This window comes from Trachypithecus francoisi, unplaced genomic scaffold (assembly GCF_009764315.1).
Source record: "Trachypithecus francoisi isolate TF-2019V2 unplaced genomic scaffold, Tfra_2.0 Lachesis_group3, whole genome shotgun sequence".
NCBI lineage: Eukaryota > Metazoa > Chordata > Mammalia > Primates > Cercopithecidae > Trachypithecus > Trachypithecus francoisi.
In genome coordinates, this window is record NW_022681468.1 from 54,330,357 (window position 1) to 54,345,171 (window position 14,815).

Consider the following 14,815-nt stretch of genomic DNA (forward strand, 5'->3'; position numbering starts at 1 on the left):
TTTAAAAATCCCAAAATGCCCCTCTGAGTGGTCAATCCAATGCACACTCCTGCTGAAAGTGATGAGAGTACTTCTTTCCTGTGTGTCACTCTAAATATTTTCATTTGTATTTTGTTTTTGTAATCTGATAAGCAAAGAATGGAATCTCATGTTTAAAATTTTACCTCTTAAAATTATCAGTATGTGGGGGAGAAGGGACCCTTTTTCAAAAACTTCTTGTTGTTTTTTTCCTAATTAAGGTCTAAATTCCCACTGGGTTTATTTGTGAAGCACTTAGAAGTGGTCCTGGCACATAGAGTGCTATCTAAGTGTGTGTTAAACAAATGTGGATTTTCTCACTGTTGATGACTGTTTGTAATCAAGGTGGACTTTACCACCAAGAAGCCTGAGAAGCCAAAAACTGGAAAACAATTCAGAAAGTCATGGATTACCAGTTTTAATAGATTATGGTCAGAGCATCTAGTTCACAGAATCTCTATTCTTTAGCATTTATACTTATTTTGTGGACAGATACATGTATATGATAGCTTTTGGTAAACATTCAAGGTATGATAGCTTTTGGTAAACATTCAAGGGGTATATTCTCTTCTATATATAATATAAAGAGAATATGCATAATATAAACCTTTGGAACACATTCATATAAATACAACTGAACTTGTTAATTGGATTATTCAGATAACCTGTATTCTTGCTTATTATTTATCTGCTGGATCTATAATATTCTAAAATAAATAGATGATTTCTACAAATAAAAATTTGTTTTGATTTTTGTTTTTTGAGAGCTGGTTTATCAGCACACCACTGATTCTTGTGACAAAGAGGAAGAGCAAAAGAGCTAGCAGAAAATCACAGTGCCTCTTTAGGCTAAAAAGCAAGCCATATGGCCAAGGATGACAAGGGGGTAGGGACACATGCTCCATCTGCAGGAGGCACTGCAAATCATGTGACAAAATGGGGCCAGGGAACATTGTTCTGAACAATACTACAGTCTACCTCACTGTTTGAATAATTGTAGTTGACCAAACCCTAAGTCAAGACGTGGTATGACAAGAGTGTTTTAGTGATTTATGTATGTATATTTTAACTTTATTCTTACTATAAAAATATCATTGGGCCAGGTACAGTGGCTCACACCTGTTATCCCAGCCCTTTGGGGGGCTGAGGCAGGCAGATCACAAGGTCAGGAGTTCAAGACCAGCATGACCAATATGGTGAAACCTTGTCTCTACTAAAAATACAAAAATTAGCTGGGTGTGGTGGTGCACACCTGTAGTCCCAGCTTCTCAGGAGGCTGAGGCAGGAGAATTGCTTGAACCTGGGAGGCGGAGGTTGCAGTGAGCTGAGATCATACCACTGCACTCCAGCCTGGGCGAGAGAGCAAGACTCCATCTCAAAAAATAAATAAATAAAAGTAACATTGGTTGAGTATCTCTTATCCAAAATGATTAGGACCAGTAGTGTTTCAGATTTTGAGTTTTGCAGATTCTGGTATATTTACATTTTACTTACCAGTGGAAGATCACTAATCCAAAAATCTAAAATCTGAAGTGCTCCAAAATTCCCAACTTTTTGAGCGCTGACAAGACGCTCAAAGGAAATGTTCATTGAAATGTTTCATATTTTGGATTTTCAACACAGGGATATTCAACCTGTACTACTTATTGAATTGTAACAATATGCTAGACATTGTGCAGAACTTTATATATGTGATTTCATGTAATCCTCATGGTAGTCCTATGATGTAGGTTCTGTTATTATCCCCATGTTGCAGATCAGGAAACTGAAACTTAATATTTTAGATTGGGTTCCCTGGACACAGACTCTTGAGAGATGGTTAGTTGTTGAGTGCTCTTGGTAGAGTCACCGGGAAGTGAGGAAGCCAGGATTGAACTGAGGCTAAAGCTAACCTGCAATGACCTCAACCAATCCAACTAGAAGTTCTAGATCTGGGATGGTTCTTCAGGGTTGTCCCAAAATTGAAGCAAGGGGGCCCCAGCCATTCACTCGCCATGGGACATCCCCAGAAAGGGACGTAGCTTTGAGTAAGGCAGTTAGTTCCCTGTGGCCAAGAGCAATTCCTAGTGTAATCTATCAACAGCTGATATTCCCTGCAGCTGGGAGAAGGATGCATAGTCTTTGAGAGAATATTCTGGGTAGAGCACCACAGTATTCACTACGGTTAGGTAATAGGTCCATGATCACACAACTAGTGAAATGCCACCATTGAAACTCAAGTCCATCTGACTTTGAAGTCTATCCTATTAATTCCAATGCCATGTTGGTCCCCATTGCTCTGTCTGGCTCAGTTGCTACTATCTGATGGAATAATGGCATGTCTGATACATTTTTTTATGGTTCAAAGAATGACACAGTATGTTTACACTTAAATTGTTATTATAAAGGAGGTAAATGTCACTATGCATTAGCTTTTGGTGTGAATTTTTCTGTGCTTGGGCATGCAAGTCTAACAATGAAGAATGGGAGAGGGGATTCTATGTAATAGCGTGTTGGAATAAAAGCAGAGTCCTCCTCCTTTCTACCCTCCACACAGCTCATAGAGTCAGGTTCACAATAAAAATGGTGAGATTTGTTTAGTGTATGAGCGATGTGCTGGCTTAGGCAGAGGAATCTGCATCCTTAGTGATGTGCTCCCTCACTTATCCTTCAAGGTAACCTTTGCCTCCTTAAGGGTCAGCTCATTGCCCAGAGATTGCCCCGTTCTCCCTAGGTCAGAGGCAGGGGTAGCAACTGTCACTAACTAGCTGGGCACTAGTTAAAGTGGTAAGGACAGATTTTAATGCCTCAAAAAGACAGATTTTAATCAGTATACTGTTGCAACAGGGAAAAGAGTACATCGTGAACTGAACTCAACTTCGATTTGTACAGAGGTAACTGGGCACTTTAACAGAGGAATGAGGGAATAGGAAAGGGATTGGGCAGGGGCTCAGAGTCACAGAAGTGAAAAAATTCCAAAAATGAGGAAGGAGAAAATTGGTCTGTATGAAATCCATCTGGGTTTGCTAACATGTGCTTATTGAAGTTAGACCCCTACCCCCTCACAGAGACTGGCAGATAGAGTCCCTTTCTTCAGGTGTTCAATGGAACGACATCAAATTCTTTCGGCAGCCTTGGATTTTCTCAGGCAGGTACTTTAAGGGAGGCTGGGGTCATCTTAGCAATTCAGCCTTGAGCTGTTAGAAACTGTGTTAGTGTTTCTTCAAGTCTTTATAGGCCAAGGTTGAGGCCTAGGTGAGAAGAGGGCTCAGAGGACCCTGGCTATAACTTGGTCAAGGATAGAATCTTCTTTCCTTCCTTCCTTTCTTTTTTTTGAAGCAGTCTCATTCTTGTTCCCCAGGCTGGAGTGCAATGGTGCAATCTCAGCTGACTGCAACTTCCGCCTCTCAGGTTCAAGTGAGTCTCAAGCCTAGGCCTACTGAGTAGCTGGAATTACAGGCGCCTGCCACCACGCCTGGATAATTTTTTGTATTTTTAGTAGAGACAAGGTTTCACCATGTTGGCCAGGCTGATCTTGAACCCCTGGCCTCAAATGATCCGCTTGTCTCTGCCTCCCAAAGTGCTGGGATTACAAGCATGAGCCACCGCGGCCGGCCTTGAATCTTTCTTACAACCAATTAACAATAAGCAGCAGTTTAATGGAGCAAATCCCTACCCATAAGATTCCTCTGATACCAGCCTTGCCCAAAGCCAAGAGCCTCACCATACTCCACTGATGGCGTATCTCACATACAATCACATACATATGCATACACATTCTTACACACTTATACACTCATAAACTCACATTCTTACCCACATACAGATAGACTTTCACACACTCACATGCATATGCACACTCATACACACACACACCTTTTGTCCCTATACTGTATGCTTCCATTCCCAGGCCCACCTACTCTTTTGCAGATCATAGCCTGTTCACTGCCCCAGCTCTTTGCTGGGCTTAGAGATAAGTTGACATCTCCAGACCAGCTGGTCTTGGAGGACTCCTGTCCATCTGACTGTAGTGAACTGGGGTTGGGATATATCCAGGATCTTCCAGCACCAGAGAAACCAGAGAAGAGATCCATTCTTGCAGGCACTAAAGGTGCAGGCAGGAGGAATAGAAATTTTTCCTAGAATGGGAATCAGGCCCCTTGGGCAGCTCAGCTTGATGGTTCCCCAAGTACCAGTCACTCTGTGAGGTCTCCTTCCTTTAGTTCATTCCCACTTCACCCAATTTCTGCCCAAGATCTTAGGCCAGTAGTTGAAAAAGTTGACAGTGGACCTGAATTCAAAGCTTTTTCCCTTCTCCATGAGACTCCTCTCTTAGTCAGGGGACTTTTTCAAATTCACCAGAAAACTTCATGCAGGAAAAAAGTTGAACGTTTCATAGGTTAACTAGTCATGCTGTAATTTACATATTATCTGGCTGCTAAGCATAATCAGACTCCCTCATAATCAATCATAGTCATCCACTCACCTTCTCTGGTTGTACATGCTCTCACCATGGATTAAACAATTAGACAATTGTTTTGGCCTGTGAGGGTGAGAGAATTCTCTTTTTTTGGGAGGCTGGAGCAAAGAGCGTGAGTTTGCCATCACATGAGGGTTTGTGTTCCAGCTGTTCCGTAAGTGAATGGTGAAACCTTCACTCAGGGGTAGATACCTCTTGGTACCTCTGCAAAATGACAGGGAGGTGATTGGGATTGCATTGAAAGCACCCATCGGAGTTTCTGGCTCATAAGAAATGAGCAATGTATTAGAATTATTAGAATTTCTTTCTTACACTTTTTAATTGTGCCATGTCAGTAATGTACTGAGTAACCGGCAATGAGTAATCACTGAGTAATGTGACTCAGAGATCAATATTTCATTAGAAAAACTGGTATTCTCCTGGGCAGCCTTCCCTCAAAGTCCCACTACATCAATGGTCACTTTTTTCCTGAGTGTTGTGTTTACCTTTGAACCTGGGAAGGAGCGGGAGTGGGCTTTGGCTCCTGGGCCCAGCGGTGTTGCAGTGCCTGAATGGCATGCACTGTGAAACAGCACCAGAAGGTGCCCCACGCCCAGGGAGGCAGCTGGGTCGTTTTCTGGGCCATCAAGCTGCCGGTGCTTGTTTGCTGCCTCATCTGTTTTGTACCAACTCTTCGAGTGACCCTCTTCGACCCATCCTGAGCCTGTAACTTCAGATCCCAGACAGCCAGAAAGCTTCTTTTCATTTGTCCCAGGTTATCTCTATCCAATATTCGTGGTGAACTGAGGGGAAAAGGCCAGGTGAAGAATGTTTACAGTGGGAAATGGAAAGAAGACACTGTCTTCTGCCTGAGCATGCTCAGCAGCTTGGGCAAGTGAGGCGTTGGGCGGGATGGATTGAATTGCATTACCCATTTGCTGAGAGTAAGAAGTAGGTCCTGAAACATCCTCCACAGTCTCTCCCAGGGTAAGTGCCTGATCTCTCCCTCCTGGGGAGACAAGGGGAGCCCGGGTCAGGGTGGAAGCTGAGAGTGAAAGCCACACAAGGAGGGAAGGAGGAGGCAGAGTTCTTTGTTTCTCTCCTTCAGGCTTGAACAACTTGTCATCTTTCTGGGAGACCTCGGTGATCCTCAGCATCCTCCCGGCCGAGAACAACTTGACGAGATCAGGGCTTCAGCTGCGTCATTTTCCTCCTCTCACTCACCTTCAGATCGTGACACCTTTTCAGTAACCTAGAAAACGAATATCCAAGACATCTGAATGTCACTGCTTAGGCATTATAAACAGCTTTAGAACTGTACCTTTCTCCCTTAAATGACTGCTTGTACCGCCAAAGATGCCATAATGAAAACACGTACTACATATTTGCATCTTCATCGTTCTGGTCATAAATTTCCAGCACTGCTCTGTGGTCCTGAATACAGAACATCTTTGTTAGCACAGAGTAGGAATTTAAATGCATCTGGGAAAAAAAATCAGTCAATAATAATGTTCTTCTACATCAGATGGAGCTTATAAATGTGATCAAAATACCATCCTATAAAAACAATGTGCATATAAATCCTTACAATAAGAGCACTTTCTACTGATAGTCTTCCAGGATTTTTCATTGTCTCTTCAATTTCTATAAGTGGACAAAGCTTAAGAGAATGATTTATAGATCTTTGTCTTATAATGCAATTGTTTATCAAATACCAGAACAATCAACAGCCAAGTAGAAGGCATTCTTGGGACTGAACATAAACACAAAGAGGAAATTGGAAATAAATGGATTTTTGCAGTTCACTTATTGCTTTGTCATATAAAATCCTGGGACTAAATGGGACCAGAACTCTTTGTCTACTACTAGGAATAATTGATTTTCTAAGTATACAGCAGCACCTGGTCAAAAAATCTTTATGGGTATCAAGTCTGACTTATATAGACACAATTAATTGCAAGGTTGGAATACAAGATGCCAGGCAGCTTTGCTTCTGTGTAACCAAGTCAATTTTGCTTCTGTACTGAAACATCTAAGTGTGGTTACTAAACATAGGTTATAATAAAAAGAGGAAGAAAACTATGGTAGTCCAGCAAACTTTTACTCATTCAGGAAAAAAAAAAGATATGAGTTCTAAAGTAACAATGACAAAAATTTTTTCTTTAAAATATGTATCTCATGTTATTGCCTGCTCTTCCAAATGAGACCTTTTTTCCCTCTTTTATCCCTTGGGCTCCTGGAAATATTAATAGTTATTGAGAAGAAACTTTTACTCCAAATAGTGTTGTAGCTGAGACCCAATCATAAAGAATTTTGCAGTTGTAGGCTCACTTTGAGCTTTATCTTAGTTGTGTTGGTCTTGCCTCTTGGAGCCTGAATACACAGAGCCAAGTACAGGTGATCAAAAATGTTCTCCAACAGACCATGTTCCAGGAATCTGTCCTGTGAATCCCCCCAGTCAGCAGGTGTTTGTGTGAGCAAGAATGAAGAAAGCAAATAAGAGTTAACAGCTGGTCAGGCGCGGTGGTTCACACCTGTAATCCCAGCATTTTGGGAGGTCGAGATGGGCGGATCACCTGAGGTCAGGAGTTCGAGACCAGCCTGGCCAACATGGAGAAACCCCATCTCTACTAAAAATACAAAAATTCACTCGGTGTGGTGGTGCACTGCTGTAATCCCAGCTATTCGGGAGGCTGAGGTAGGAGAATTGCTTGAACCTGGGAGGCAGAGATTGCAGTGAGCCAAGATCGCACAATTGCACTTCAGCCTGGGTGAGAGAGTGAGACTCTGTCTCAAAAAAAAAAAAAAAAAAAAAAAAAAAGAGTTAACAATCAGCAAGCATCATGCATTGTGCACCAGTAGGGTAGTAGGGTTCTGGGTTTTAGATATAGTATCTTATGCAATGCCCACAAAACCCAAGAATAGTAATCTTCCTCTCATTTTATGGATGAGGTAAAACTATGTATAAAGAGTTGAACAGCCAGTAACTGGCGGCATTTCTGAATTCAGAATTATTCCTTTAACTAGCAGGAGCTTTCACATTGATTAATGCATTCAACCCTCACCATAACCCAACTACAAAGTATTACAATTCTTTCCACCTTTTCCACTGGAGTAATTCAGACAAAGGTAACTTTCTCAAGGTCACACTTAGTAGGGGACAGAGCGAGAATCTGCAACCTTTCAAAGCCTATGTTCTTTCTACCATCCCACATTGCCTCAACCAAGCATTTGGTGTGCATATTTTTAGACAGTCAGTGTCCAACTTTGTATTTAAAAGACAAATATAAGAGAAAAGCATTCACGGCACCAAGAGATATAATTTTAAGGTTCTGTCCTTTTACAGAAAGGAAAGGGTAGATGAATCATTGTGTTGGCAAGGAGAATAGGCTTTAGTTTGCAAAGAAGGCAGTGCAGGAAAGGGAGTCTGTCTTTGTACCTGAGGTACGGAAGGGTAGACCCAGACTGCTAGGAGGGGAAGGAATTTGTATCAAGTACAGTGATACTTGATATAAATTCCTGCTAGCAATAGAAAACTCCAGAACAGTGACTTACATAGGAGTTAATTGTTCTCGCATAACAAGAAAGCTAGTGGTGAAGGTTTCAGGTGCTGGCTCAGCTGCTCAAAGATGCCATCAGAACCCGGTTCCTTCCCCTCCCATCCCTCCACCCATACCTTATTGGCCTTCTCCTCATGTGAGCCAGAAGACATCACATCCATCCTAAAGTCAGGAACCACAGGGGAGAGGCTGCATCAATCACAGTGGTTCCGTATCAGCAGAAACACAAAAGCTTTCCTAGACCTCTTCAGTCCCCAGCAGACTTCACCTAGGTCTCATCCATTAGGATTGTGTACCACCACCACCCCAACAGATGAGGAGGCTGGAAGAGCAAGTACCTACCTGGACACCTTGCCAACCCAGCAGAACTGCCTCCTCATATGGATGGGGTGGTGTGGGAAGAAAGAAAGTGAGTAAGCCTTGGTGTAGGAGGCTAGTGTGGAAAGGACACAAATGTGCTAGGGCAGCAGGGCTGTACTTGGGAGAAGGAAGAGGACGTGGATGAGGCGGGAGTGGAATGTCGTCCTGCCCTTTGAATTTGTGATTATATTTAAGTGGTCACAGAGGATCACACCAATATCTACCCCTTCCTTCATCCTGTTATTGACTGTCTTCATTCTTTCTGCCCTAATCCCAGACCAATAGCCCTTGGTGCTAAGTAACGTTGATAAGAATTAGATCATCTGACTCACTATTTTGTTTTGCTTTTTTAGTCCTTAGCAAATAATATGTATTCAATAAATGATTGCTTAGTTAATCAGTGAAGGAGATGAAGAAATTCTAGGTTGATATTGGCTGGTGAGGGCTTTTGACTGCTGTGGCCAGAAGTGTTCACTGCTTCCAAGGAGAAACTACTCAGGAGCCCAGGGAGTTTGGACACCGGAATCTACCCGTACAAATGCCAGCAAAAAGGTCTAACCTCAGATAAGAGGAATCTGAGGAGGTTGATGACTCTCCAGTTTTGAGTCTCACTGAAAACACCTGTGTGGCCTTGTTGCTGCTTCCTGTGATTACAGCTTCATGGCTTCCTTCTTTGTCTTTGCAGAGCCAGCTCTCCCAGGCGCTGAACGGACTGTCAGACAGGGCCAAAGAAGCCAAGGAGTTTCTGGTACAACTCCGCAACATGGTTCAGCAGATCCAGGTACGGGTGTTACCTGGGACACAAGGAAACCCGTGGGTTAATATATAACTGTGTGGCGGGAGAGTTTCCTTCTCCTCTTTGACTTTTATGTGTTGTGGGAAAATTCCTACTTTGTTGTTGTTGTTGTTCTTTACATACAAACACACGTAGAGATCAGCTTCAAAGATACCCTTTCTTAAGGTAGTTACTTTTTGCCAATAACCCGGAAACACAGCCTGATTTTCCAACTGGTTCCTGTCTTCCACACTGAGGTCCTAATTCTCTACTACTGAATATTCAGAAAGAGGCCTATTTCTTTGTAAATTCAGGATCCTTATTGCTGAGTTTGTAACGCCCTGTAGGTTTCCAAAACACCTTGTAATAATTGTATCACTTAATGGTAACAGGTCACAGTTTTCTCTTTTCTTCCTTCCTTTATTTCCTTCCTGCCTGCCTTTGTTTTCTTTTTCATTCCTCCCTTGTTCCTTCTTCCTCTTTTTTCTTCCTCCCTTTCTGCCTTTCTTTCTTCTTTTCTTCTTCCCTGACACACAATAATGCTTCTCCTCTGCTTAGACATTTAAATATTTTTCAACCATGATCCCCTGGCAACTCTAATTTCAGATTGCTTTATCTAGACACAATGACCAGCAGTTCAACCAGCATTTAAGAGCTCATAAATTCTCCACTATAGCTGAAGGAGAAAATCTATAGACTGTATGAGACACTAAAATAATGACCCTGTGTACTGTTTAGCATTCTTATGTTTTGAGGTTTGCCTCACAGAAATAACCTCAGCTCTGGCCTCCAGTAAGTTGACTAAGTTCATATTTAACCATGTCAAGGCAGAAATGGATTTTTAAATGTAAGCCACCCTTTCAAAGAATTATACACTGATTTCTTTGCCTTTTTTTGGCACACATGCCCATGTTAAACTTTTGATTCCCTAACAGCCTAGCAGTTTTGTATACTTCCTTCTGTTTTCCAAAGCAATAGAGTTTATCAATCAGTTCTTTCTTTACTCTGCTGGCATAAAATGTGCAGCCCCAGGCTTGCCTCTGCCCGGGCCTCTTCATCAGAGCAAAGCTTTCTTTCTGCTCTAAATCAGTGACAGAGCTTACAAGGGGAAGATTTCCCCTCACCCCACCCTCCAATATTACCCTTCATGTGGCACAGAGAGCTCTTAAATGATGTTTTCCAAGGGCCTTCTCTGAGAGTTCAAAAGCAATTGCTGTGAAAGCCAAAATTTAGCATTGCTCAAGCAATTACTAACACATTCTTTACATGAAGACCTTGCATTTGAAAACAATTACTAAATGCCTACCAGTTGATTATTATATAAAGAGACACAGTTCTTTATGACTTTGGTAATAAATTAAAATTTGTGCCTTAAATAAATTAAAATTGTGCCTTCCTTGCCAGCCCCCAAAAGTTTACAGTTTCCTCAACTGGGTGGTGCTTTTTTAAGTACTACTAATGTATATGTGAGTATTTAGCTTTCATTTACTGTAAATTACTTTTTTTTCAGATCATGGTTTAAGAATCACAATTGCATATGTTACTCATTGAAAGGCTTATCCTTAATAACAGAGTATAACTCATTGAAAGAATTGCTTGAAATAAATGTTTATGGCATGTACAGATTTAAATCAAATAAAAATGTTATATCCAGCATTTAATTTAAACATCAAAGGGAAGCTATAATTCATTTAGCATGAAGTTGCCTTTCCCCTGCAAGGTGTTGGGTCATATCTGATTTTTATGGCAGGGTGATCCCTGTTACACACATTGATTGTTTTTGTCTGCCTACTATTTGCTTTCCTTAATGAAAGGGGCAAGTACTTTTACCCGTTACACTAGTATCTTATAAACTTATGTTCTCATTGGATTATTGTTAACATTGAAGACCAGTGCCATCCTTTTTCTTCTTTATTGCTTTGAATTTAATGATTTCTCATGCCTCAGCAATGCCCCACTCCCTCCTCATTGCCTTTTTGAATGCCAGCTTCCACCATACATAGCTGGACATATGTGGCCTTCAAAAGCATTCATCCACAACTCTGTAAACTAAACTTTGTTTTACTTAATATAATTCAAATTGTGGAGATGATTTCCTTTTGATAAATTTAAGCAATAAATATTTATCCTTTTAATCTAAATTTAAAGCAAAACATGACCAGTGTAGAATAAAGTTTATCCAGTTATTTTTTTAAAATTTCCAAATGTGCATTGTGGACAGAGTTCCTTTTCATTCCCTTCAGCAGGATGGGGGAGCTCTGTTTTCTCTGGCAGCCTGAGGCACCCAGCACCTTGCAGTTGAGAAATGTGCTCTATTACACAGGAGAACAGTGTGGAGTTTGAAGCCTGTCTGGTGGCCCAATGCGATGCCCTCATCGATGCCCTCAACAGAAGAAAAGCCCAGCTGCTGGCCCGCGTCAACAAGGAGCATGAGCACAAGCTGAAGGTAAGTCCTGCATCATGGGAAGAGCATAAAGCCAACAAGCCAGGCTCCCGGGAGGCATGATGGACAGGCTGGGAGAATTCCTTCCCATAGACAGGAGGAGAGGATGCCCACAGCCTTGGGGAGCCAGTGGTCTGGCCAGAAAGGAGCAGACACATCCCTTCCTTCACTACCTACTCCTTCATTTACCCAAATAATGTTTGTTGAGTGACTTTTCTCAGCCAGGAACTGCTGTGGACATAGGAATAATAAATAAATCAAAATTCTTGCCTTTATGCAACTTACATTCTATCAGGAGGGATAAATAATAAATAAATGTCTTCCTCCATTTTATGTTGGTATAACAGAATCCCACAGACTGGGTGATTATAAATAATTGAATTATATTTAGCTCTTGGTTCTGGAGGCTGGGAAGTCCAAAAGCATGGTGTTGGCTTCTGGTGAGGGCCTTCATGCTGCATCATGCCATAGCATAAGGCAGAAGGACAGGCGAGCATGGGAAACAAGAGAATAAGGGCCAAACTTCAACCTTTTAGTGGGAGCCCACTCCCATGATAATTAACCCTCTCCCAAGATAATAGCATTCATCCATTCATGAAGGCAGGGGCCTCATGTCCTAATCACTCCTTAAAGGCTCCACCTCTTAATACTTTTATAATGGCAATTACATTTCAACATGGGTTTTGGAGGATATATTCAAACCATAGCAATAAGTAGGTAAAATGTGGAGTACATTAGCCAAAAAGTGCTAAGAACAATTTTAAAAGTAGAGTAAGAGGATAGTGAGTACTGGGGATGGGGGTGGAAATTTTAGATAGAGTGGCCATACAGAGGCAAAAACGTACTTTTGAATTGAGAAATAGAATCTGTACTTTCTAGAAAATCAACATGATTTGTCTTAACTTCTCAAGTGAACTTTACAGTTGGAAGCTGCACAGAATTTTGTCATGACATGGTGGAATCAATTGGCTATAAGAATGGGACCCTATTGGCAGGACTGGTCCTCCAGGAGACATCTAATATTCCATCTATCGCCCCATTGGTGCAGGGCAACAAGATGTGAGAGGAAAGATGAGTGGATGAGAAGAGCAAACCAGAGGGGGTCCAGCAGTAGACAATCAGCTGAGGCCCACACATGTGGCCAGCAGGCCTCAGAGTGGCTATTGGCGGGTGGTGGGTATGTAGTATGCAGTGTTGGCATGGCTTAGGATGAAGGGGGAAATGAGGTCTGACTATATGCTCACAGTGCTGGGCAGGGGAGCAGGAGGAGGGAGGGAAATGAAGGTGGCTCAGAAGGAGTCCTGCCCTTATGGGGTTTACAGTTCAATGGAAGAGATAAGTTATACCCACAGCTGACCCCAACACAGGTAGAGAGTGGGTTTCCAGGAGAGAGGTGCCCAATGTCACAGAAGTTGTGACAGGGCAAAACTACTTGCAGCTAAAATGGTCACAGAGTACCTCAAGAGCTGGCACCTGAGCAGTCCAAATTACAGGAAGTGTGTGTTAATGACCACTTACATTCCTACCTGCAGGAATCGGCAAAGCTGTCAGGGAAGAAGAGGGTGATTAGCACATGTGCACTGTGGTCTTGGTCCATCCGGTTAGGCCTGAGGACCAATGGATGTTTTCTGTATCCAGCACCTGGCCTAACATGGCTAAAAAACTGTCACTATAGCCCTTCAATTTGAGCACCCTTCAGAAACCCATAACTTTTATTGTTGTAGCAGTCCTCAAAATATCATTTGAATCACATAGAACTGTATAAAATAAAACCACAAATGAAACTGAACAGTTTGCCCCACTAAATAGTGGACCAACTGTTTAAGTACCTAGCCATAACATTTTAACTTTTTTCTTAATGGAAATACCTTTTTTGAAACATTGCAAACACTTCCCGGTACTTTTTAAAAGAATATGGTGAACAGTTTGTGACAGTCACATGGTGATGGTAGGGCAACTCCAGCTTTTCTATATGGGAGAGACATAAAGGCAGCAATCTGAAGGGAAGGGGGAATTTTTTGATGATTGAGAATGCATCATTTATCCCTATCAAAGAATGGCAGAAGGCATGAGAAGCCCGCTTGCCCTCCTGCTCTATGCTGCCTCTGCAGAACAGGACTGTGAGAAAATCAGTTAAGGACTGTGTTGTGGCTGTAGATGTCATTGCCCAGGAATGGCTTTCACGCATCGCTGGGATGCCACATCGTGTGACTATGTCCTCTTCCCTCCTCTGATGGTCCATCTGTAGTGGCTGGGCTGCCCCGGCAGGGCATGCGGATGCATTTGGGGGTTGCTGAGCAGAGGCAGCTGCCTGCCCTCATTCCACCCTGCCCAGGCTGGAGTTTCCTGCCCAGACCTCAAAGGACTGCAGAAACCAGAGACAGGTGGCTGGCTGTCCCCCACAGCAGCAAAGCTGTTCTGTCTTCTGTCACGAGTGATTTGTTTCTCTGCTGTTTTCAGCTGATTATATCTGTCATTGCTTCCAAAAACAGCCACCAGTGCCACTCACACCGTCATGACCACTGATACAGGCCTCCACGGCTCGCTCGCTCTCCTTCTCCCCCCACTGCCTTTTCCCTTTCTTGTCACTTTTGTTGCTACTCAGGTTTGTGAGAAAAGACTGGCCTTTTATAGACATCACTTGCCAAGCACAGTACTTCTTTCTATCTTTGTTGGCTAACCCGTCACTCACTGTCCTGCAGGGGTAATCTTATGTTCTTCCGCTTCCCTTTGGCTGAGTTCTCTGAGGGCCTGCTTTTTGCTGACAAAGAGAGGAGTTGTGTGTGTATTTTTCTGGCAACTCTCTCCTAGAGCAATCCAAAAAACAGGGGATGCTGGAAAGTGAGTGTGTATTTACACATTCTTTATAATCTACTCATGTCCCTCTCTGAAAGCACTGATTGCTTGAACAGATTTAATAGTTCTGGTTCTGAAGTAAGACGGAACTGAGTGGTGAAGAGCCCATGTTCTGTGTCATAGAGGCTGGGGTGAGAGGACACACTTTCTCACTTACTAGGTTTCTCACCTTGAGCAAGTCTGTGACTCAAAAATTTATTTCCTCTGTCTGTAAAATAAGGCCAGAAGTGGTACCTCACAGGGCATTGCAAAGCACTTAGCACAATCTTTAATGTATATTAACTATTATGTTGTGATCGAGAGAGAATGACTGGAAATATGGTTTCATTCAACACACTGAAGAATTGTTTCCAGGGGCTTGTTTT

General features: G+C 42.4%; 1 protein-coding gene across 8 annotated transcripts in view; it reads left to right on the top strand.

The window, feature by feature from the left end:
* Nucleotides 1-14,815, top strand: part of TRIM9 (tripartite motif containing 9) — a 120,151-nt gene that overhangs the window by 60,012 nt on the left and 45,324 nt on the right. For all 8 annotated transcript variants that reach the window (XR_004431625.1, XR_004431626.1, XR_004431627.1 and 5 more), the window contains exons 2-3: nt 9,062-9,157; nt 11,475-11,597. Coding sequence is in view for 5 of the 8 variants with exons in the window: in XM_033188063.1 (XP_033043954.1) it covers nt 9,062-9,157; nt 11,475-11,597 (219 nt within the window). In the remaining 3 variants the exon portion in view is untranslated. The remainder of the gene's footprint in view (nt 1-9,061; nt 9,158-11,474; nt 11,598-14,815) is intronic.